At 38.8% G+C, this 26,644-nt stretch overlaps 1 protein-coding gene across 3 annotated transcripts in view; it reads left to right on the forward strand.

Annotated features, from left to right (window-relative positions):
• Positions 1-26,644, forward strand: part of srgap1a (SLIT-ROBO Rho GTPase activating protein 1a) — a 94,250-nt gene that overhangs the window by 50,556 nt on the left and 17,050 nt on the right. For all 3 annotated transcript variants that reach the window (XM_088340984.1, XM_088340985.1, XM_088340987.1), the window contains 11 exons: positions 2,047-2,244; positions 6,460-6,544; positions 6,683-6,710; positions 8,099-8,132; positions 9,802-9,862; positions 10,393-10,470; positions 10,576-10,710; positions 17,208-17,313; positions 17,452-17,676; positions 18,371-18,450; positions 25,869-26,049. In XM_088340984.1, the coding sequence (XP_088197110.1) occupies positions 2,047-2,244; positions 6,460-6,544; positions 6,683-6,710; positions 8,099-8,132; positions 9,802-9,862; positions 10,393-10,470; positions 10,576-10,710; positions 17,208-17,313; positions 17,452-17,676; positions 18,371-18,450; positions 25,869-26,049 (1,211 nt within the window). The remainder of the gene's footprint in view (positions 1-2,046; positions 2,245-6,459; positions 6,545-6,682; positions 6,711-8,098; positions 8,133-9,801; positions 9,863-10,392; positions 10,471-10,575; positions 10,711-17,207; positions 17,314-17,451; positions 17,677-18,370; positions 18,451-25,868; positions 26,050-26,644) is intronic.

Raw genomic sequence — 26,644 nt, forward strand, 5'->3', positions numbered from 1 at the left:
AGGAACATGTGGTCACTAAAATTGCATGATGTCATCTGTCATGATATGGATGTAATAATACCCAATTTTAAACATAAAACATTTATTTATCCATGAAGAATTAAACGCTCTCATTCACTGCATTTGGTGTAGAGTGTGTATGATGAGAAGCGTTCTGCCCTTGGGGAATTTAAGTAGATGTCCTGGTGGGTCCAAATAGAAGGACACTGCTGCCTGGTGTTATAATACCAGATGGCCTAACTACCCTTGCAGTGTGTGGCAGAGACATCCTTGAAAAATGAACGTTAAAAGCTTTTTAACGATATCCGAACATAAACTGTCAAGCATAGCGAGCATGTCCTCATCCGGGCAAGAAAGGCTTCCGGGCAGTGCTTGACAGAAGTACAGCTGTTTCCTTCTCTGTGAAATGGTGTAAATTATCATTTGAATTGGTTGTGGAATCATATTTCAAAAGGAGATAAGTATAACTGGGTCTGAAATAGTGGTATACTAGACTAGCTTGAATTTGATTTCTGTAGTGGGACCAATAAATGTAATGTACTGAAGTATTAGGATTATGACAGGCTGCTTGCAAAAAACAGCTGAGACTGATTTTGCGGCTAGACTTGGCTGTAGGAAACGTTAGTCTATTACTATGGAGGAGAGAGGAAGACGTGAGAAACTGATCAGACCCTAATGGTGCACTAGATCCACATGTGGCTCTTTAGACTGCCTTACTGGCTTCTTGGAGGTCTATCAGGAATGATCATGATAAAGATGGAAAGAGTATTATGTTTTTTGTCATCTTGTGCTTTTCTGTAAGAGGACAAGTAAAATACAAATGTTTTTAACGTTTTCAGTGCTTTACAACTTTTAGAATAATCATTAAATGGCTATCTTTTAAGATAGGGATAGGGTACAGAAGCAGCACAGGGACCCCTACCTCGCCGCCGAGACAGGGTGCAGGAGAAGCTGAGGGAAACTTTCCTCGGCACGAGGACAGGGTACAGAAGTGGCCGAGAGACTTTCTCCTTGCCGCTGGGACAGGGAGAAAAACTGGCAGAAGGACCGTCTTCTCGCCGCTGGGACAGGGCTTTAGAAGCTTCCTGCGGGGTCCTTATGTGTTCAGGTCTTTCTGTGACGTTTGCCAAGGTAGACCCACATGCAGAGAAGCCGGAATGAAGCAAATGTGCTCAACAATGGACGGGATTTATTAACATAAAACGAAAACAAAGAAAAACAAACCATGTCTTTATTTAACAAACAAAGGGTCCAAACCCGAGTTGTCTGTCCCTGTGTGCCCTGCGATTGGCTGGCAACCAGTTCAGGGTGTCCCCTGCCCACTGCCCGATGATTGCTGGGATGGGCTCCAGTACCCCGGCGACCCTACTGAGGATAAGCGGTGCAGCTAATGAGATGAGATAAGTGTCCAAACCAAAAACTAAAAACCAAACCTGACACAGCAACTGAAGACAGGATGAAGGTGACATAGAAATGGCAAATGCAATGAGCAGACGTAGTGTGCTGTCCAAGCAGTCAATATAAAGTCTTGGGATAATTAGGGATAGGGGTGTGGACTGAGGTAAATCCTGTGCTGGCATCCTCTTGGGCAAAGTGGCGCACCAGATCCTGACAGCGGCTACAGACATATTTGTGTTTTTGCCTTCTTTAGTCTGTTGTGGGTTCTTCAACATTTTGAGGTGCTAATGGCTGGTGTATTCGCTTGTACAGTGGAGGAATATGTCATTCTGATAAAGGCATGTTGTAGAGTTCCAAAACAAGAGCAGCTAAGGCAAAAATTTCGGCTTCTTAGAGTTCTTAAATAAGATGGGAAACTTATTGCTTCTATCTACCTCTGTAGTCAGGAGGTTGACGTTCTTCTATTTTCTTCTCTTTTCAGGCTTTATTAAGTGATTATTTTAATTTTCTTGGGGAGACAATCTTGTTGCAAATATTGTTTACAATTAAAACAAGAGACTATTCCATTGAAAAAAACGTTATTTGGGTGTCATGGCACAATTTCCTTTAAACATTTTTAATATATTGAGCATCCCCCTTTATATTTAGGTTAAAAAGACATCTGAAGCCACTCTGACAACGATTCAGGACATGGTGACCATTGATGATTATGATGTCTCAGAGTGCTTCCACCACAGCAGATCCACTGAATCTGTCAGGTCAATAGTGTCAGAGTCATACCTCAGCAAACCAAGCATTGCGAAGAGGAGGGCCAACCAACAGGAAACGGAACAGTTCTACTTTATGGTGAGTTGAGAAGAGGCACAAGGTATTACCTTGCGAATATTGGATATTGGCCATGCATTTTTATTCTGTACGAGTCTGTTGCACACTGGCTTAATACATTTCACTGTGGCAGCCTGCTAAGTCTGCTAGAGGTTTGCTAGGTCTGTTATAAGTCTGACTGTGTCACAGATACGACTGGTCAAGAGATGAAGCATGCACCACTTACCTAAAAGAATGTGTTTTCACTATGAACAAAATCCCATTTTGCAAGAGCATGGCTTAGCAATCAATTATTCAAAGGGGGAATGAAAGATCTGGCAACTTGCCACCTCAATTGTGTTGGACAATAATTTTGTCTTTTGTTTTTTTGAAAGATTACATTGTTTTGGTTATTGGGCTGCCACATTTGTGGCTCAGCATGCTCAGGTAAAATGATCTAGAACAGGGGTCGGGAACCTAAGGCTTTCGAGGCATATATGGCTCTTTCCATGAGTACGTTGTTCGTCGTTGGGGTTGTCCATCGATTCGATGATGACCCTCTTCTTTTATTTGTGAGTCTGCTGATGTTTGAACAGTCCGATCCTGGATTGTGGTCGGAGACTCAGGTAAAAGATGATACCTGCGCAATGATGGTTTTTAAAGTGGCGTAAGGGCTGCGCTTTCCCCAACGCCACTATCTTGATTGTAAAGAAGATGGTTCCAGTGGCAAGGGAGACCCTAGACGACCGGCATCTTTCTACAACTGCAGGCGACTAACGGGATCCAGGTCTGTAGGAAACCGCCTCAAAGCGTGCCACCACCAGCTTTTGGGATCACTCTTAGTCTGGACTCTACCCTTCGACCTGTTCGGCTTGGGTAACCCTACCAGGAGTACGAGACTCCCGCCGACATAGCTCTAGGGGTCATGGAGACGCGCAAAGTGCCCCACCACGATAAGGTGGTGATCCGTCGGGACACCCATGAGTACATATAGCACGCGAGCCATATATGTTTCTTTCCTTGAGTACATATGGCTCGCTAGGCATGTATGGCTCTTCCATGAGTGCATATGGTATCTGAGATAAAATGTAACTATCGCACTTTTCTCTGCAACGTTTTAAAGTTGGATGGTTGGATCCCAATTTGATTGGGTGAGCGGTAGGGGTGGGTGGATCTCTGCACAGAGCCAGGCATTCCCTTCACTCTCCGACTAGTGCAGTCTGCGCTGAAGTAAATAGGAAGATATCCTTATCGTTTGCAGTATTTTGTGACTTTTTTACCAAAGAACTTTGCTTGCACTTTGTTATGAAATTACTATTTAGGACAAAATGACAGTCAAAATGAGCCTCAACACTCTTTAAGTAAAAATATTGACATGGGACAACTGCTCTGGCATTATTATTATTTCATAGATTCAGTGTTCATTTTACCTCTGAAAAGTGATGGGTCCCGGGACTCGCATGCTCAAAAATCTGGGTCCCAACAGAGATCTATGGGTCCCCAAAATGTAGAGTTATCAAGGTTGAAATTGTAAATCGGCGACAAATATATAATATAAATCTATATATTCATTCAGTTTTAATCATCACAGTTTATTGGAACTACAAATCAGTTATCACTTCAATATTTTTTAGTTCAAACAATATTGTACATTATACAAAATAATATTGCTGAAATAATAATCTATATTTTCATTGAGTTTTAATTATCACAGATAATTGGTAATACAAATCAGTTATCACTTCAGATTTTTCAGTTTGTATATTCGTCATGGTTTGCTGTCCCGCCACAGTTATAATGCCTTCTCAAGGTCCAATTGCAGCAACGGAATTTCCATAGCTAATTTGTGGTTTTCATTGTCGTTGTGCCGATCCAATGTGCTTTTCTGAAAGTTCGTATTCGTAGAAAAGTCCTTTTCTTGCGAGGAGTATTCTTTTGTTTATTTTCTTTCGTCGAATCGTTCGCTTCAACACACGTGTTTTCCTTGTCTCCGCGATCCTCCGAAGAATTTCTCCGCCGTTTTTTCATGCCGGAAATATTGCCGTTGTTATTACTTTGTGCATTATGTTTCGACTTAGTACTGACACTGAATAAATTACCAATTTTGTGTTTATTTGCATATAATACTGACTGTTTTTTCGGAGGCATACTTCACCCACACGCGACAGCCACCACCACAACTCGTTTGCCGAGATCGACGTGCAAACGAAAACTCGAACTGCAAGACCAAAACAACAATGGCGGATCTGCCTGACTAAAAGTGTGGAGTGCGGTAAATCTTTGTTAAAAAAAAGTAATCGGGTAGTAATGACAATTTTGTGTCAAAAAAGTTGCGTCCCGGGGACGAAGAGTGGGTTTGGCGGTTTTGTTAAATTTTGTCTTAAAATATATGGTTTGGCACGCACAAAAAAAATGTATTTGAACTATTTTGCAATTATGGCTCTTTGATTCCAGAAGGTCCCCAATCCCTGATCTGATCAAGTTAAAAATAACAATGAAGTTAGGATGCAACCATTATTGGTTTTTTTTGTTTTTGTTTTTTTGTTCTTGTCCTAAATTTGAAAAATGTTTGAAGAAATTACTTCGATGAAAACATTTTATGTCGCTTTTACTGAAGACAAATCGCTGGATTTTGTGTGTTCGACTCACACATGCACATAAAAAAAGCAGAACATACTTTACAGTTTGAATAACTTAAAAAAAGCTACAAAGACTTTGGATGACTGAATGTTGTTGAGTGGGGGCCAAATTTTGCCCGGATGAGTTAAGTTTATCCATTTAGGTTGGTGGGTCAAAATTAAAATTTTTTCAATCATCAGGTGCTCTTTTGAGTAACCCACAACATGTTATGCACACAACTGAGTGTACAACATAATTGATTGATTAAATGGATATTCCAAATATTTTTACATTTACTGTAAAACTAAACTTTCATGTTAATTTTTAAAAGCTAAATATTTGTTATTGTTATTGTATAGTGACTTGTTTACCATTTGCACATCTGGTTAGCTGCTCCTCTTGCACTCTTTGCACTACTGTATAATACTATACATATCTATAATTATTAAGTATATTATTAGTACTTCAATACTCAAACTCAATACAACATTTTATTTATATCTGTACATTCAAGGAAACTGTGTGGGTCAGATGTATCGACATTTCGTTCTGTATACACGTGTACAAGAATGACAATAAACTATATCTGAATCTGAATGTTAAGATGTTGAATTTATATTACACTATCCATTATATGATTAACGCAGGCATGTCAAACATACAACCCAAGGGCCGATTTTATACGACCTGCAGTCAATTTCAAAATAATGATAAAAAAATCTCATTCATGTCAAAAATAACGATTTTTTTTAAATAAATGAAAAAAAGCTCCTTCTTGCCACTAGAAGGCAGTAAAAGGTGTAAAATATGTGACGTTCAGCCAAGTTCTTTAAACTTTGAGGACTACTTATCTTTGTAAATAGGTGTTCTCTGTGATGAATAATAATAAACAAAACAGCGCTCAAGGTTAACAAACCAACAATTGGGCTGCTACTCCGGATTTGACATGTTATATTAAATAACTCGTAAATGCAAAAGATGCCAAGTTTCAGTAACCAGTAGCACCAAATAGACTGTAGGTGCATTAAAGAGAATAGGGAAAAAGGTGTGATGGCACGACATTTGTGTGCACAGATCATTATAGATAGATGTTTCTGGTTCATTTTAAAGACAATAGTATGCAATATATTCTCAGCTTTAGTAGGCCCAGCCTGTTAGTTGTAACTGTTGTTATTGTCCGTTCACTGCTTCAATTCCTTATTTATATTTATTTTTTATCTAATTCTAAGCAGTATGACAATTGAGGCATTCATATTTTTAGTCATAGCTCCCACTTGAGTTTGTTTAGTGTGATAAGTTGGTTCAGATGTAGAGCTGCATTTATTCAACAATTTGTTAATACGTTCAATGCCAAACACGAAAAACATTTTTTTCCCATTGTCTGTGACTAAATGTGTTGTGCTGTGATTATAATCTGTAGGGTTGGCTACAAATGTTGGCTAAATGACAAAGCATAGTACTGGTGAATGTATTACGGATGTAAGCTATCCACTTTCTTACATTCTGAAAATGGACGTGTTTTAAAGAAGGTTAAAACTTCTCATTTGTCTCTTTGTTTTGATGGCGTTTTACGATTTCATCTCGGTTGGTATGACAGACACTTGTGACAGATTTCTAATTACACAAAATCCTCCACAGAAATTCCGAGAGTATCTGGAGGGCAGCAATCTCATCTCCAAACTGCAGGCCAAACATGATTTGCTGAAGAGAACGCTGGGTGACGGTACGTTCACTTTCACTTTAGTGACCATCTTGATTGAATGACATGCTTCATTTTCACACAGTTTTGTGTTTTTTACCTCTGTATATCTCAACTTGTAATATCTACTCACCAAACATTGCATTTATTTTATCTCTTTAGGCCTCAGAGCTGACTACATGACCACAAGGTAAAGTAAATAACCTACAATACTCCAGGACCAGACCACAGTTACAACCTCATTCTCAGTTGTGTCAGCAAGTATTTGGATAGCTAAGACAATACATACCAATAATACATTTCTAAATCTAGTCAATTTTTAGTTTATAGCAGGTCAGGCATCATTTTGGGTGTTTTATTCTAAAATTATGTCATTTTTTTCATCAATGTTTTTACCTCATAAATCCCTGTTTTCTTTAAAAGAAAAAAAATTAATATGCATGTATGTTTATTACACCGAGATAGAACACATAAGTGCTTTGAAAACACAAAAAAAAACAGCATCACAGAAATGGTTTGTCGACCCTCAGCTAATTATTTTTATTTTTACACTGCTATTTATCATTTCATACCTATTGATAGCACTGACCAATTGGGAGCGCTACTTGAAACTCTCTCTGCGCTGACTAAATTATGAGTGCACAATAAAGTAATGTAATTTGAAATAAGTCCAATTATTTCCTAGTTTTACTACGTATAATCAGTGTAATTGGGGAAATGCAAAGAAAAAAAACATTACTTGGTATAAAATCAAAAACTTACTTTTAATCAAAAAGCTAACTAAACAGGTTTTGAACAACGGTGATATGATTTCATTATCATTAAGATTCAAACATAATCCAAACAGAGATTTGGATATCTATGCTGAAACAAAACAGAGTTATACATTTAAATAAATAAAAACTAGGATTCGTAATCATCTCCAGTGTGATATAACTGATTAAACATGATACATGGACGTAATAATTTGCGGATGATGAGTTGCTGAGGAAAAATTGATTGTCTTTTTCTTCTAATTGTTTTTGTATTCTAGACATCCCAATGGGCTGTTCAAAACCCACACTGGCAACAGGCAGGCTAGACCCTGCTATGTTTTTAATGTTATGTTATTTAATGGACATATGGAGTTGTATATCAAGATAATGATAATCCATCTATCGCTTTTAAAAATGCCCTTACTCGTTATTGTCTCTCTTGTTCCATCTTTGTGGCCTTTTCCTGGGATCCTCAAAGCCATTTAAGCTGCAATTTATCCTACATAAATGTTTAACTGTAGCATTTTAATTGGTAGGTTGGTAGGTTTTTTTCTTCACCTTAGTCTGATAGTCCAGCATCCCCAAAGATCATAGACCAGCAAAATAATCATAATTAATGGCAGTCTTAGTGGATGTCAAATTGGCAAGGGTTGTCTCCTTTTTCCTGCACTCTTTTACTGCCACAACCAGTGATCATTATGCTCTGTCCAGTTTATTTTGGTTAAATGCCAGCAAAAAGTAGGTTAGGGTTCAGTCTTGGTGAAAGCTTTGATAAAGTATTAATCTGGGTCTTTCCTCCTTCTTTCACGTTGCCTGTCTATAGCCGCGGACGACGGAATTCTCATGCTCGTCATCAGGTACACATCTTCATGCATCCTTTATGCTTGCCTTTATAATTTATAATTTATAATTTGACTCAGGCAGAGATGATTTGGTTACAGTTTAAATCACAATGTCTCTGAAAGTGAATATATATAGTTGCTCAGGAGGTAGAGCGCTCGTCTTGGGATCAAGAGATCGCAGTTCGAATCCCGGCTCCTCCGTGTTACATGTCGAAGTGTCCTTGGGTCAGACACTGAACCCCTAATGCCCCCAATAAGCAGTTAAGCAGCCTTACATGGCTGCACGGCCGCTATTGGGAAATGTGAAGCACACTGTAAAGCGCTTTGGGAAGTCTTGACGCTATATAAATGCAGATCATTTCATTTCATTTCATTTCATGTATAGATGTAGTTCTAGAAGAAAGATGTGTTGTCAGAAAGATCATCAGTACAATGGATAAAGTCTTAATTTCTGAGCAGTCAGTAAGTTGTCCTTGAAAAAAATGACATTACATATATATAAATACTATACATTATACATTATATATATTCCTCAGATGTCTAATGTGCCGCTTCCACTATATATAGCCAGGATTGTCATGGGCTCTTTAGGACGGTGTACATATACCTGAAAGTAGTGAACGGATCCACTGCATCATTTAGCATGCACAGTGGGTGCCACAGAACCCGAACACAAGTGCAGTACACTTTTAAGTGCATTTAGCAACCATGTCTTTAAACAAGTACTTCTCTTGTGAAGCTGTCTAAATGATAAATGATCATCACTTTGGGTGGGTTTTCGATGTGAAATACTGTCAGAGACAGAAAGATTGGTAATAATCTCTGATTGTTGCTAAAACCATATCTGGCTGTGTCATTTTATTTAACACTAACCCTCACATCCTCTTTAAAATCTCAAATGACTTCATGAACAAAATTGTTTTGCATGTCTGTATGCTGTCCCTAAATATATGCAAGTATGTTTTCCATATCCACATTGTTTTTAGTGTTATGTTAGAACTTAGCGAATTAATATTATTACCTGAGTTGTTTATTGTGTTCTCACATTTGCAAAAGACTTACGTACAAAATAAAGGTAATCCATTAGAAGTGAAAATACTAGTGCATAAAATACACATTTGTATTTGTGTTTTGTTGTGTACAGTAGTAACCATACAAAAAAGATGAAAAACAACGCATTACATTGTTTTCTATACTGATGGACAACTACCTTATACCAATAATTAAAACTAGGCCAATACTTAGGTGTTAGTCCCTGTTATTTGTGACGGAGGGTGGTACCTGTGTTGGAGACTCTTATGGCAATTTTACTGTATGATCATAACTACAAATAATGTATTTATAATAAAACAATTTATTTATCAATATATAATATAATATTTTTGGGAAGTGATGAATTTTGTTCTAAAGTTCTATCTATAGAATTATGATGTCTTTGTTTTGGAGTAAACATTTATGTAACACTAATTTACTAGTGGTATTCATATCAGTGTCTACTATTATATTCACATGGAAAAAGGTGGTATCAAACATCCCTGATTAATTGTCTTAACTGCAAATGTCAAAACACAGACTAGATTTCAATTTTTTTTCTCAGAAGTTTATTGAAATGCTAAATCTCTAAAGGTCAGTTATTTTTTAAATAAACATGTTTGACATTAAATACATTTTTAATCTCTTCAAGGATTCCGGCCAAGCTATTCCCAGTGTGGTTGAAAGCTGCATTAGATTCATAAATTTATATGGTGAGTTTGTTATCTTTTTTTTAATCCTGCTTTGTATAGAATTGTAATGTAAATAGTGCATCCATAGATTGACATCTTTCCGAGCTCCCCCTGCCCCAAATAATCTTGGTCATTTAATGATTATGAGCAATGCATTGTAGACATGCAACAAGGCTTGTCCCTCATGTTCATGGATAAATTCATAGCTTAGTTCTAATCTTCTTTACTGGAATTTACATTAATATTATGGCTAAGCTTAACAAAATATATGCTATGGATTGCTAGGTTTTCAAGGAGCTGATTCAGGTTATACAAGGACAATTGTAGAAGTTGACAACAGGAAACTTGGCAGTTTGATTCCTTGATCCCTTTTCACTTTTCAATCTTGTTCCTTCTTCAGTAGTAATTAATTTAAACAAGTCTTATGGCCATGGAGGGTAAAGAAAATAAATTATGTGTAGAACATTATGAAATATCTTTCTGGTATTAATTAAAAGATTGAGATGTTTGCCTTCTGTTTCTATTTCCTAACTTTCTGTTTGTCTGAGCAGGCCTCCAGCATCAGGGAATTTTTCGGGTATCTGGATCCCAGCTGGAAGTGAATGACATTAAGAATTCATTTGAAAGAGGTATGTATTAGTCAACATATGTTTAAGTATTGCAGTTTCAACATGATCCATACACTTAGATATGCACGTTTCCTGACTCTATATATTCATGTGTCTATTTTCAAGGAAATGACCCACTGATGGATGATGATAGTAATCATGATATCAACTCGGTAGCGGGCGTGCTTAAACTTTACTTCCGTGGCCTGGAGAACCCTCTTTTCCCCAAAGAGCGATTCAGTGAACTCCTGTCCTGCATCCGTAAGCAACCTTTCGTTTGGAGTGCTCTCTGCTGATTGTACGATACAATAATTCAAACGATAGTAGATCTAGATTTAATTGTGCTTTGTACACCATGGAGGTTTTGACAGGCAATAACAAATCATAAGGAGGTATCATTTCACAGAAAAAAAAACATATGTTAACTCATTCAGTGTCATGACGTATAAATACGTTTTCAGAAACGTTGTCCCTGAGTGCTAAAACGTAAAAAAAACTTTTTTCCTTTTTTTTAACCATGCTAAAGGCTTTGGTGCAGACCTTCTGGGAATGATTTAAGTATGCTAAATCACCACTAGATCGTAGGAGTGGTTTTGATCATATCTTCTTAACACACTTCATGCCTAGTTTTGTTTTCTGTATCCACAGTATGGCAGTGTGTCGGTGGCCCATATGCCGAGTACACGCTGTGTAGTGAGAAAAGTGAAGATATAAGTACAGAAACGCTTTAAAGCTTTATTCTTTCTAAAAAAAATTGACTAAGTCCCTTCATTATCGTCGCGAGAGGGGAGACGTTTTGTGCATGTCAGTAAACGCCATGACGACTCGAATCATGTAGTCATGTCACCGCTAACATCGGCAGCTGAAAAGTTCCTGCAAAGTGCATCCCATCAGTCATGCATAAAGTCTTGCAATGAAATGTTATTTTAAATCAAGTCAAGTCATGTTTATTTGTATAGCCCTTAATCACAAAGAGTCTCAAAGGGCTGCACAGATCAAAGTCTATTGCAAACTACGGACTATTATGACACCATCCCATCATCTAAAACCTACATAAGGGCAAATGATATATATTATCAACATAGAATATAGATTATTCATATTCTATAGTCAAGTCACATCAAATTAATTTATATAGCCCTTAATCACAAAAATGTCTCAAAGGACTGCACAGGATTACAATGACACAATTACCTGATCTTAAACCAACATGCGGGCAAGTTACAACTCAAAACCCCAGCATGAGGAAAAAGAGAAACCTTGAGAAGGGACCTCACAAGTGGTATCCCCCTTTCAGGATGACCAGAGTGAATTACATTTAGCATTACAGTACACAAACATCGTAAACACTAGGTAACATGTTGAAAATTTGTCCGGAAAGTGCATGACAGCAGCGACACCCCCAGCCTGTAAACTAGTCCAGAAAGTCTATGACGGCCACGATGCAGCTTCCCATCTCTGCCAGCTGGTCCATGCAGGCGTTGACATGCTTCAGGTCAAACGCTGGTTCGCTGTCTCATCTCAAATCGTCCTTCTCCTTCGTATCACCACCAGGCAGGCAGTCGGAAAAAGACAGGACAATACAGAATATGAGGTGGGCATCAATCATAAGCTTTGGAATAGAAGTGTGTCTTAAGCCTTGATTTAAAAACTTCCATTGAGGTTGCAGATCTTATCTCCGGAGGCAGGGCATTCCATAGCACCGGGGCCCAGATGGAAAACGCTCTCAAGCCTGCAGACTTCTTGGCTCTCGGAGTCACAAGTAGACCGGCATTTTCCGAGCGCAGACTCCGTGCAGGAACATAGGGGGAAATCAAATAAGAGAGATAAGAGGGTGTCAAGTCAAGTCATTTTCATTTGTATAGCCCTAAATCACGAAGAGTCTCAAAGGGGTTTACAGATCATTACACTATATTACACATACTATTTTTCAGCCGACGAAAAGAGTAGGTTATTCATATTCTATGGAGTAGAAGTGAGTTTTAAGCTTAGATTTAAACATTTCCACTGAGGTTGCAGATCGGATCTCAGGGGGAAGAGCATTCCACAGCACCGGTGCCCGGATGGAGAACGCTCTCGAACCAGCAGAACACTTCTTTGCTCTTGGGATCACCAGAAGGCCGGCACTCTCAGATCGTAGGCTTCGGACCGGGACATAGGGGCAAATAGGATCTGAAAGATAAGAGGGAGCAAGTCCATGTATGATTTTGTATAATACTAAGAGAACCTTGAAATCACATCGAAGGCTAACTGGGAGCCAATGCAGGTTAGCCAAAATCGGTGTTATGTGATCGTACTTTTTTGTCCTAGTTAAAAGCCTCGCTGCGCCATTTTGTACCAGCTGAAGAGACTTGATTCTAGACTTAGGGAGACCAGAGAGTAGTGCATTACAGTAATCGAGACGGGAGGTAACAAACGCATGAATTATAATTTCCGCATCCGACTGAGAGAGTATTGAACGGATTTTAGCAATGTTGCCAAGATGGAAGAAAGCGGTTCTAGTAATTTCCTTTACATGCATTTCAAAGGATAGATCAGGGTCAAATATGACACCTAAATTTTTAACTGAGTCACTCTGTGTGATGTGACATTTGTCAATGTTCACAGCAGTTTTTGAGAATAAGTCACGGCATTTAGATGGACCAATGACTAACATTTCGGTCTTTTCAGAGTTAAGACGCAAGAAATTGAGTGACATCCACTCTTTTATCTCAATGAGGCAGGCCTCCAAATTAGCACAGTTTAGTGTGGGAGATTCCTCCAACGGAAGATATAGTTGAGTGTCGTCTGCGTAGCAGTGGAAGCTGATATTGTACTTGCGAATAATATCACCTAATGGAAGCATGTAAATGCTGAAAAGAAGGGGGCTAAGCACTGAACCCTGCGAAACACCACAGGTAACATTAAAGGGCTCAGATGTCATTTCACCATATTTACAACAGTGCGTCCTATCTGAGAGGTAGGATCTGAACCACGAGAGGACGGTTCCTGAGAGACCAATCCATTTTTCCAACCGTTCTAGTAGGAAATTGTGGTGCACTGTGTCAAAAGCAGCACTAAGATCCAGCAGCAGCAAAAGTGATGAAGCGCCAGAATCCATTGCCAGTAGGAGATCATTTGTTACCTTGATCAGAGCTGTCTCAGTAGAGTGGTTAGCCCTGAATCCTGATTGCATGGATTCAAAAAGGTTATTCTCGGATATGAAATCATTCAGCTGCTGTGCCACTACTTTTTCAAGTACTTTAGAAAGGAAAGGTAGGTTTGACACAGGTCTATAATTACTTAAGATTTCTGGATCAAGGTTGGGTCGTTTTAGTGTGGGTTTAATAACGGCGGACTTAAAAGCTGCTGGAACTACACCTGAGGACAGTGATATGTTTATAATATTTAGAACTGAAGGTCCAAGGACGCCAAAAAGACTTTTAATAAGTGAACCTGGGAGCGGGTCGAACTGGCAAGTTGTCGGTTTGGCCACATTTACCACCTGTTTGAGATCATCAAGTGACAGTTCACTAAAACTGGACAATTTCCCTGGACAGCCACCCTGTCGTGTATCTGTAGATTTCAGCCCTTTAATATGTGTGGTATTAATAATGTCTTTAGCAATTTCTTCCTGTATGCATTGAATCTTCTTAGTAAAGAAGACCATTAAGTCATGAGCAGAGTGCGTCGAACTATCTGCGATAGCCTGTTGCCTTGTAAGCGATGCTACAGTGTCAAAAAGGACTTTGGGATTGTTCTTTTGAGACGCAATCACTTTCGAAAGGTAGTCCGATTTTGCAGAGGCAAGGGCCGCTTTATACTTTAACAAGCTGTCACACCAGATTTGATGGAAAACCTCAAGCATGGTAGCGTGCCATTTTCTTTCCAATTTCCTGCATTCTTGTTTAAGGGTTCTAGTTTCATCAGTAAACCAAGGCGTGCGTCTTTTAGGACGTGATTTTAGCTTTATGGGCGCTATTGAATCCAGGACACTAGTCAGGGTAGTATTGAACTCATTCATGAGTGAGTCAATCGAGCCATTGTATGAAGGAAAGGACGCAACTGCTCCAGGAAGGAGTTCAAAGAGCTCAGAAAATGTGCCAGTGCTTATATTGCGTCCGCTAAATCCTTCAGCTTTTTTAACACTACATTTAGCTAGCACCTCAAATGTAACTAAATAATGATCCGAGATAACGGTAGTACACGGTAACACCATAATGTTTGAGGTTAAAACTCCTCGAGTCAGAACCAAGTCTAGCGTGTTTCCATCTTTATGGGTTGGCAAATCAACTAGTTGATTAAAACCAAATGCATCAATTAGAGACCTAAACGCAATAGTAAGTGAACTGAGTGGGGAGTTCATATGAATGTTAAAGTCCCCCATAATTATAATTTTGTCTGCATAGGTTACTAGTTCAGACAAAAGTTCAGCAAATTCGTCTAAGAAAGTTGTGTATGGCCCAGGTGCGCAATGGATAGTTATTACATAAATTGACAATAGAGAGGACCGCATCACAAGAGCCTCAAACGCCTTGTAATTTTTAGAAGTACGAGGATTAAATTTGAGCGATTTTTCAGAAATGAGCGCGACATCGCCACCCTTTTTCAACGTGCGTGCTACATGGCTACTCGCGTAGTCAGGGGGTGAAGCATAATTTAGCGCTAAATACTCATCCGGGCGTAACCAAGTTTCACAAAGACCCATACAGTTAAGTTTATAATCACGAATAATGTTATCAACAAGTAAAGCTTTAGGAGCAAGCAATCTAATATTTAAAAGACCAAATTTTAGCTTTGCTGATTCAGTTGACTTAGCTGAAGTCTTTGTAGAGATCGTCAAAAGATGTCGCTGTTGGGGCCGTTCGTGAGCGTTGAGTGTAAAGCGTCGGTTGTCCGGCGAGGAATGAATGGTGGAATTAGTCACATCCTCGCGTCCTTCTTGCTCCTTAGACTTCGCACGCTTCACACATCTACCCGCACGGCAACCGCGCTTCTGTTTTCTGTCTTTACGGCGCCGTTGTCGTCTTTTATTAGGAGGAATAGTTGTCCACAAGGATGCCGGATCTCTTTGAAGTTCGCTCGGTATATCATAGGCGGTGTAAAAAGTGCCCGAAAAGTCGAAATTTAGACGCCCACCCAACCGAATAAGTTCGTCCCTCCTGTAAGTATTTTTGGCCACACGTGTGTCCAAAAATGAAAGCAAAAAAGACAAGAGAACGGCAATAAATAGAAGATTAGCTGGAGAGCAACTAGCCGCAGCATCCATGCGCGCCGCCATGTTGAATCGTCCATGCAAACATTTGTATGTTAATAAGAGAACCTTAAACTCACATCTTAAGTGGACTGGGAGCCAGTGCAAGTTGGCCAATACAGGAGTAATATGCTCGAACTTTTTGGTCTTAGTTAAAAGTCTAGCTGCTGCATTCTGAACCAGCTGCAAACTTTTGATGCTAGACATCAGGAGACCAGAAAGCAATACATTACAGTAATCAAACCGAGAAGTAATAAACGCATGAATTAAAACCTCTGCATCTGATTGGGACAGCATCGACCAAATCTTCGCAATATTACGGAGGTATTAGAAAGCTATTTTAGTAATATTTTTCACGTGGTACTGAAACGACAGATTAGGATCAAATATAACACCTAGATTTTTGACCAAGTAACTATGGGTGATATTACTTTTGTCTAGGTTCAGGGTAGTGTTTGAAAACAACTCACGACAGTGAGCTGGACCAATAATCAACATTTCAGTTTTTTCTGGGTTAAAACGCAAAAAATTAAGTGACATCCATCTTTGAATCTAAGTAAGGCAAGCCTCCAGATTTCTAAAACTTAACTGTCCAGTTGTCTCCAGTGCCACATACAGTTGAGTGTCATCTGCATAGCAATGGAAACTAATATTATACTTGCGGATAATGTCACCAAGCGGGATCATATAAATACTAAAAACTAGGGGGCCAAGTACAGAGCCCTGTGGAACACCACAGGGTACATTAGATTGTTTAGAAGTCAGATTGCCATAGTTAACACATTGCATCCTGTCTGACAGGTAGGACCTAAACCATGAGAGTACAGTTCCTGAGATACCAATGCATTCCAGACGAACAAGTAATATGTTGTGGTCGACAGTATCGAAAACAGCAGCGAGATCCAGCAGCAGTAACATTGATGAGGCACCGGAATCTATTGCTAAAAGGAGATCATTGGTTACTTTAGCCAGGACTGTCTCAGTAGAGTGATTTGCCCTAAATGCTGACTGGACAGTTTCAAAGAGGTTTTTTTCTGACATGAAGTCATTTAACTGCTGTGCAGCGACCTTTTCAAGTAATTTTGCAAAAAAATGGCAGATTTGACACTGGCCTATAATTACCTAGGCTTTCTGGGTCAAGGTTAGGTCGCTTAAGCGTGGGTTTAATGACGGCAGGCTTGAAGGCTACAGGAACAATACCCGAGGATAGCGATATATTCATAATATTTACTGATGGTCCTAAGATCCCAAACAGATCCTTCACCAGTGAAGCTGGAAACGGATCAAGCAGGCAAGTAATTTGTCTAGCCCTACTCACCATCTGTGTTAGACTATCAAGGGACAAATCATTGAAACTGGAGAATGGTTTTCAGGGTAGGAACACAAACTCCGTACTAACGATACTTAATAGCGGCACCACAAGTTAAAAACTGTATATACTCTGAAGTATTAGCTTCCAAAATCTACCAGAAAGGTATTTTCTTCTGCATGTGCTTGACAGGCCCTTCTCATTTTGTACCTCCAGGAATAGAAAACCTGTACGACAGAGCTCTGTACATCCGCAAGATCCTTCTTACCATTCCCAGATCAGTCCTTGTTGTGATGCGCTACCTCTTTGCTTTCCTCAACCAGTAAGTTTCTTTTTGGGGGGAAAGAGTTGGAAAATCTTCTGACGCTTACTTGCAATATTGCATTAAAAAAAGAATGTGTATTATTCTGTCCATTGCTTTTATTTTGGAAATGTATCGTATGCCCCTTTTTTTGCTCAGTCTATCTCAGTATAGTGACGAAAACATGATGGATCCATACAACTTAGCCATTTGCTTTGGGCCCACACTCATGCCCACACCGGAGAGCCAGGACCAGGTCTCGTGCCAAGCTCACGTCAACGAGATTATCAAAACCATCATCATCCACAACGAGACAATCTTTCCTGATGCCAAGGAACTGGATGGACCAATATATGAGAAGTGCATGGCTGGAGGGGACTATTGGTATTATGACAACTGTTTTAAATTGATTTTCAAACAAAAGATATTTGCCTTAGTTGTATTGGCTGTGGTTTTACTCCTGTCTCGGTCATGGTGAAGCTTAACTATCCACAAATTAGATGCATGGCCAATGGTTGTGCAAAAAAAAAAAAGTTTTATTTTGATCGGTCAGACATTGCTATTAACTGAAAACGTCCGATTGATAGAGTTACATGACATATGGCTGCTGAATTTTTTAGATTAGATCAATATAATAATTATGAGAAATATTACATGCAAAAAAAAAGAGTTTTTCAATTTTCAAATGTCGCTAGCATTTCTTTGAATACATCACATGCTTCACCACATGCTAGCATGATTTTATCCCTGGCTAGAGCTAATCACCCATCTCAGCATGACCACACGTGAATCCCTGGGGAGATTTGCATTCTTCGCAGCCTCCCTTCTTACAAAACAAGAAGTAGGTGGAAGACATGTTAATTTGCAGGTTAAACTCCCAATAGTGTTAGAAGAAGACCCATTTGGGCAAAATATGCAAAACTCAAAATGGGGGAAGCGATCCACATAGAATACCTAGAGAATAATAACCACTGTTTTCTCTTGAGTACAACCCTTCTTTATTTTTTAGCTTTCCAAAGAAGAAACTCATTTGTGTGATTAATGCAAGACTGGTCGTTTGTCTGTTTTCCCCTTAAAGTGAGAGTCCGTACAGTGAGCATGGAGTATTGGAGGAGGTTGACCTGGATGGAGGCACAGAGACACCCACCAGTGAAGATGGTGAGTTATAAAGTTGCATTTCTTCCAGTATTACAAAACTCACCCTTTATCCTACGTTTCAGCTTGGTAAATTCAAAAGCCTTGAGTAATACTAAGTACAACAATGAATATTTTAATTTTAAGCCATTTTTCTAAATCCCATTAATGGTAAATTTATGTATCAGAATCAATGGACCCCTTTTGTGAAAAATAATATAGTTGCTTCCATTCAACTATCCATCCATCCATTATCTGCATCGCTTATCCTCAGTAGGGTCGCGGGGGGGCTGGAGCCCATCCCAGCTATCTTTGGGCAGTGGGCAGGGGACAACCCTAACTGGTTGCCAGCCAGTCAGGAAGTTTTGATCTCATGACCTCAGAACTGTGCCGCACACGAGCTAACCACTGTGCCGCCGTGCTGTCCCCATTCAACTATATTGCAGTAAATTAATAAAGTCTTAAAATAAGTCTTTAAAACATAATAGAGAAAATAACAGCAATAAGTGTTTCAGGTTAAACTTGTAAAATCTGTGGGTGCACTTAAAGCAGGGGTCCATTGTAAACATTTAGTGATGTCCTTAAATATTATAGGAAACATTCCTCGTTAAATCAAGTTTTTGGCTCTTTGGCTTTTCAAAATGACAATTCCTCACTAAAAACACAATCAATGTGTTTTTTGCTCTAAATACCTGCCGGTGAAAATTCCAGGACATTTTTTTTTAATTCATAGGTTGTTTTTTGTCTTCAACAGTTTTCCACACAAAAATAAAATGAAAACCCACCCCAAAGTAACTCAAAATCGACGGGAGTTTCAAGCCATTGTTGGGCTCCAACCATTATGCCTTCCGTGCATACTTTTGTTGGTACAACTTGGGGACACTACACTCTGTAAATAAATGCTACCGTATACTGCAATTGTTTTCGAGTACAGCAGATGTTTTGAAATTGCCTCATAGTGTCCCATAGCTTGAATAAAGGTTTTGGTGTGGAGTTTTAATAAGAGAAGTGGAGCAATGTGATTCGAACCTTTTTCATGTCTTTCTGTAATGAAATGTAAGACACACAGGAATCAATAGCAAGTTGTGTTCCATGAATCGCATGCAGTGACATGATTAGTGTTGCATCCTACAGCATTGATACACCACTGATAGTCGCTGCTGTAGTAGCTGATGAGGTCGAAGTTGAACAAAGTGGCACATTGATTACATATCACATTGGAGTTGGACACCATGATGTCCTTGTTGTCACATTTACCCACAGGCAAGTGTTTCATTGGCTTAGGATTTGTTGGAGGACATTTTTCTCTTTTACAGTGAGGCAAAATAAAATTCACGATCAAAGTCTAATGCACAGTTTTATATTTAATATTATTAAACACTTCAAACATTATATATGAATCCCTCCCTTTTCTTTTCAGCCAAGATCAGGGTTCATTCGGCTGCGTGAACTCCTTGAACACACTCGAAGTTAAATGTGATTTATAGGATTAAAAAACTTTTGGATTTTGGGTGAAGTACTTGAAATTTTTGCAACGTTTCTCAACAAGTCTGCTTAAAATAATGCAAACACTGCTCTCTAGTGGCTTTGCTTTGCCAATGTATTTCTTCTTCGCTCGTGATTAACAGCAGCTACCATTAGTTTGTAAGTCATTGTCCTGTTAAGTGTCATCACTCCCTACAGGCCGGGCCCTAGTGATCAGGAACATGCTAATAAACAAGGCACTCGAAAATGTAGTGCAAGGATTACCTACAAATCACGGATATTTATTATGGAACATTCAAAAATAATGTAATGTTTTCCTGTGGTGTATTGTAATGGAACGAACTTACTGCAACAAAAAATGTAAGCCACATATTACTTTTTCCCCAACACGTATATGGGGAGAAATGTGTCTCAAAAACAAATATATTTGCGATTTACTCAATATCTAAAAGTCTTATGTCTTGATAAAAGCACACGTAAGATAAACATCTAAATCAAAGACATATTCGTGACTCTGCAAAATACATGATTCACAGCAGATTTGTTTTCTTTTAATATTAAAAAAGAAATTGAAAAATTGTCTTTGAAAGTCCTCAAAACGTGCTTGAATTTGGCCTTGAGAAAGGTTTACTTATACTGCATGATGCAACAAAGATCACCTCACAAAGTGAATCACCTGAAATCCAAATCACAAACCACCCAAAAAGAAAAAAAGGATGATAGGTTGACGTGGAGGCTTGTAGGAGAAACATCCCCTTAATAACTTTGGATTCTTCTTCCAAAGCATTAGATAAAGTTAATGAGTTGGAAGCGCTTGTGCTCACGTGCAGGTGGATAAAAACATGTTTCCCCTACAACATCATTGTCTAGATCAGGAGTGTCGAAGATGCGGTCCGGATCAGGGCCGCTAGGGGATGAATCTGGCCAGCGAGACACTGCTGAGGGAAGCGCAACAGAAAAACGAGCTGCAGGTTGACATCTACTTGATGTTGCCAAAAGATGGGTGCCTCTCACAAAGACACTGAAGTTGTAATTCTTTCTTTCTCTCTAATCTACTAGTCCGGCCCCCGAAAGAATGTTTGTTCGATCATGTGGCCCCCGAGTTGAAATGAGTTTGACACTCCTGGTCTAGATACTTCCTTGTTTGACCTTTATCACATATGCACTTAATAATAATAATAATAATTTCCTTGTATTGTCATTCTGTGTAACAATGTACACAGAACGAAATGTCGATTGCACCTGACTCGTTGTAGCGAGCCGATGCAGCCGCAGCCAACAGAGGGCGCCGCCGACTACTTTTTAAGTCTTAGGAATGACTCGACCGGGGCGCGAATCACCGACCTCCCAGTCTCAAAGCGGGCGCCTTACCATCTAGGCTACTTGTATGCAACACAATCATTTTCAAAATATAATCAGATTTTATTAATACCCAGCTTCATTTTTTTTGGGCAATGCAATCGAGGAATACTTGATTGAAATTGAAAAGCCGAATGATGGGTCGTCAGGGTGGTGAACTGAAGCTTAAAGATCAGTAGATGCCCCTGAAATTATCGTTCAGAGAGTTTCTGTCTTGAGCTAACGTGTGTTAAACACTGCTTGACCTTGGTTATAAATCAGAACTCCACTTTTTTAACTTCTGTCGTGTTTTTATACGTCACAGTCATTTGAATTTGAACTGGCTGCAGCTTTCATCCACTAATCCTAAGATTAAATTTATGGTTACAATAAATTATTTTGCGAGAATCCATATTCATAACATTTTGGTTGAAAATTTCCAGTCATGTTTGGAGAGTTAAAAGTAAAAACACACATTTGAATAGTAATAATTAGATTTTTTTACTCATGTAGCTGGTTTCTTGGGTATTTCTTTTTTGCTCTACATTTGTGTATTTATTATAGATTGGTTATTTTAGTTTGTATTAATTCTTGATAATGTTTTTTTTGATATTGTGTGTAGAAACTAATGTATAAAATATTTAGGAGAACAGTGGCATGTTTTTACCATAGTTTTTTTTGTGGAGAACCCGATGCGGCCCAACCTCACCCAATTTTGTTTGAGACCTCTGCTGTAGTTCTTAAAACATTGCTTGGAAAAAAACTTTAATCCAAAGCTTTAGACTATGATGGTTTTGGGTTTAGCATTTCCAATGTAAACAAATCATGGGAAAATAATTGTATGCTATAGGACTGCAAAAGCAATTGACAAATTAATTAAATTGAAACTGGCACATTTCAAAATCAAGAAACCTTTACTTTTTACCCAAAATCACCTTCATGCTCAAGGTAATAACAATTTTTCCCAGCCTTTTGCTCTTATATACATTTCTATAAAGATGTGTGTTTTGCTTAGACGGCATCTGTCCAGGGCGCACACGTCTTGCGTGGGAGGAGGGCAGGGACGAACAAAGATTCTATTTTTAGACCATGTTGCTGTAGTGCACCCTTGCTTGGAGACTTCAACATAAACCACCCCTTAATGTTCGAGTTTTTAAGGACAATCCGCTGCACAAGTGTGCAACTGGACAGCTCAGGAGAATGTCTAGCGTTCTGTTCAATTAGTGTTCATGGTGTCAAGTTTGCTTTTATGTGTTTGCTCAGTCTCAAACCCTTTTTGATCAGGAATGTCCCAATATTGGTCAAATGACTGGAAATCCAGCTCAATCAATGTTGTTGAATGTGCATGATCAAATTTTGTGCTTACATAAACACTACACAATTTTTAATTAATTTTGACTTGTTCAAAATATGAAATTATCCATTCGATATCTAAATACATAAAAAACAATCTGAATATAAATCAACATATTCTGTAAAATCTGTACAACAGCCATGTTCAAAGTCTGGCCCGGGGTCCAGCTATGGCCCGTGACAAAATCTTTACTGGCCTCTGTTATAAAATTGATTATATGTGGCCCGCCAGTAATGTTGACCGCACTATAAAATAAAATTGTAGAGGAAAGAAATATCACAATTTTACCAGATGACAGCAGTAGTCCTTTAGCCATCTAGCCCTCAGTCTTCTGTGAGAATTTTAGCTCACCTCATTTCCTACATAGCAACTGTAGATGTAAAAAGAAAAGATGACTGCGAGGGCTGACGCTTGTAGGCCACCTGGAAAATGTAGTATTTTTCACCAAAATCCGAAACAACCTTATTTGCCAAGGGACTCAAAGAACATAATATCAAGAGGCACTGCCAGACGAAACATGCTGACTACAAAAAAACTAATTGGAAATGAACACAGTGAAAAGGTGAAGCGACTGAAAGCAGTTTTAATGGCACTTTTTCACGAGACCCTGCTAGTCAAATGAAAAGGCTACAATGGCGGGCTACGAGGTTACGACGCTGATCGCCAAGAACTCCAAACCTTTCATGGAGGGTGGATTCATCTAAGACTGTTCAAAGAATGCCAGGCTGAATGGTCGGCCCTCACACATTTTTAGCTCACCAAATCTGGCCTTCCTTTCCAGATCTTGAGATGGTTAAGACTGGTTAAAATCTCAAAGACAATCAGTCATGAAAATGCCCCTATTATAATCCCCTTTCTATACATTGTATTACAGTGGAACCTCGGTTTTCGAACGCCTCTCAGTTCGAAAATGTCGAGAAATTCATGCTTCGCTGTTCGGTCAAAAAATCAGAGTTCGAACGCCGGTAATGCGTGAGTGTGTACGCTAGGGTGCGATGCTGAGCAGCGTACGGGTGTAGATCGCTCTTTTCGTGACCAACTGTTATCGCGTTTGGACTTGCTTTGTTTTGCTTTCGCTTTTAATATAGGTGTAAAAAGTGTTTTAGCCCCTAATTATGCCTCCGAAGAAAGTCAGTGCAAGCAGCAAACTTGCTACAGGTGAAAAAAGAAAAGTAGTGCGTACAACTATTGCTGATCTTGCCTGCGCCTTCTGCTTACCACCAAAAAGGTAAGAAATCCTATTCATCATTGGTTTCTTTATCCTTTTTTTAAATTTTTACATGTTCATGTTAGCGTAATCTTTCGTACGGAAGATTACGATAATGCGAACGTACGATTAGCCTGGGTTAGCTTTAAGTTTACGTTAAACATTCAGTAAACATTTAGGGTGTTGGAACGGAGCCCCCTTTCCAATGAACCGCTCACCACTTGTTGTGGAGACCGGGTGCTAAAGGACTTGTAGACGACCTGATTTTTTTATTTTTACACGTTCATGTTAGCGTAATCTTTCGTACGGAAGATTACGATGACGCTAACGTACGATTAGCCTGGGTTAGCTTTAAGTTTATTCAGGGTGTTGGAACGGATTAAAACAATTTACATTATTTTTAATGGGAAAAATGATTTCGGTGATCGAACAAATCGCTTTTTAAACAGGGTTCTTGAACGGATTATGGTCGAGAACCGAGGTTCCACTGTACTTATTTTATTTTTTAGTCTCACATTGTTTACCACGTCTGACAGGTGTCCAAAATTAATTGACCTTTCATACATCCCTACCCCGGTGAAATTACTGGTAATTGTGTGTGGCAGTGACAGCAGGAGGAAAAAAAAACAAGAGACTGCTTAAGCAGTTTACTGGAGTTCACTTTAAATTTTCCAAGCATTACAGAGCAATGAAAAAGCGCAGTCATTAAAATGAATTATCTGAGGTGCACTAAACTACGCCAGAAATTTATGGTCCCTGTTTATTTCCCCTGTCAGTGTTCCAGAGGTCCACCTGAACAGTTGTCAGTTCATTCTAATGATCCACATTTCCACTGACTTACCTCTGAGTAATTTCTATATCTTTTCACCAGATTCTATTAATACTGTTTAGTCCCTCAGGCACTGTCCTGTGTTGTCAAGCTAAAATAACCAACTGGCTCACACAGTCAGCATACTTTGACTTCAGGTGCACCAGCTGTCATACTTTAGCATTCATGTTTTCGAACATCTGCAACAAAGACATTTTTCAGTGTGCGTACGGGTGCTTAAAATCCTTGAAATGTTTGAATTTTAATTTTGTTTTCAAATGTTCAAATCTTGAATTTTGGATAAGGTGCTTGTAAATGCTAGAAATGGTTACAATCTCTCTTATCAAGTCTGCTTAAAATGACGGAGAGGCTGCTCTCTGGTAGCTTCACTATTGCTATTGCATTTATTTTCTCCTCGGAATTAACGGCATCTGGCATTATTTTGTATTGCAGGTTTTTGGCACTTTGGCGCCCAAGAGCACAGGTGCATTCTACACCTAAATAGGACACTACAACGTATAAAATTAGTGCCAGCGTGCAAGGATTATGTGTCAATAACGGCCATGTATTATGGTCCATGCAAAAGAATTAAGTTAGCGTTTACCCATGATAAATTGCCATGGGAAGAACTTCCTTAAACTGTAAATGTGAACTTCATATTACTATCAAATTTACCCAACTTGTATATACTGAGAGATTTGTCTTATAAATATTAAAGCACGTGTTGTTCAGATCCAGAAATATATTCGCAATTTATTTAAGATCTAAAAATCATATGTCTTGATAAATGCAGCCACAAGGTTAAGATTAACAATCACATATGAAATTCATAGATGTATTTGTGGTTCTGCAAAATACATGATTCACACCTGATTTATTCCTTTAAAATTGGCTTTGAAAGTTCTTAAAAAGTGCTTGAATTCCTCCTTGCAAAAGGTGTTTGAACCCTGAATTTTACTGAAAACCTTCAATGAAATTAAAAATTGGAAGATTTTTTTAAATTTCTTTTTGGCATTAACTTCTACTAGATATTTTTACCACAGTGGTTAGCTCATTGACCTAACACTCGAGAGTTCCCTGGTTCATTGACCTAACACACGAAAGTTCCCCGGTTCAAGACCTAGTGGAAACATTTGTTGGCCTGGAGAGGGATGGGCGCCACCAGGCTGTACTTGCCCGAGACACAGCAGACATTCATGGTTAAGGGATTCACCCACCTACATTTGACATGTCTAATTCTTTGTGGACAGAGGGTGAGCCAATTGAAGCCATCGCCAAGTTTGATTACGTCGGGCGATCTTCAAGAGAATTGTCTTTCAAGAAAGGTGCCTCACTGTTACTCTACCAGCGGGCATCAGAAGACTGGTGGGAAGGACGGCACAATGGCATTGACGGCCTGGTGCCACACCAGTATATCGTGGTGCAAGACATGTGAGTAACGGCAAATAAATTTGGGACCCTTTGTTTTACACTAAATTTCCTATACAGTTTTTTATAACATGCAACATTATGGCCATTTCCTCAATCTGACAGTATTGTGAGCGATCTCCTTAAACACATCTTCAATGAACCTGGAACCATAGTAGGGGAGGTTTTGGGTTAAGCGCTTTGGGATGCTGAACTTCCAAAGTGTTTGGCTGGTTAAAATTTAAATAGGTAATGAATAAATCATAATAATAATAATAATCCACTGTATTCTCAAACACAAGCCGTTTTATAACTTAAAATAATTTAGTGTCAGAAAAATCTGTAACAATTCATAACTTTTTCAAATAGTAAATGGTTTAAAGATAAATCATGAAAATGTGGTAATATAGAATACAATAGAAAAGAAAGCCTTTATTTTAATTTATATCAATGTTGTGAAACATTTTATGCAACGAGATTAGTTATGGAACTCCAGGGTATAAAGACTTAGAAGAGGAAAAAAAGAAGTCCATCAAGATAAATAAGAAAAGAAAAAATCACAACATAGTGCAAACTGGACTAAGATTGATTAAAAAATAATGCAATGAAAAAGAATAGT

This window comes from Urocampus carinirostris, chromosome 7 (genome assembly GCF_059441175.1).
Source record: "Urocampus carinirostris isolate Australia breed hairy pipefish chromosome 7, RoL_Ucar_1.0, whole genome shotgun sequence".
Lineage (NCBI taxonomy): Eukaryota > Metazoa > Chordata > Actinopteri > Syngnathiformes > Syngnathidae > Urocampus > Urocampus carinirostris.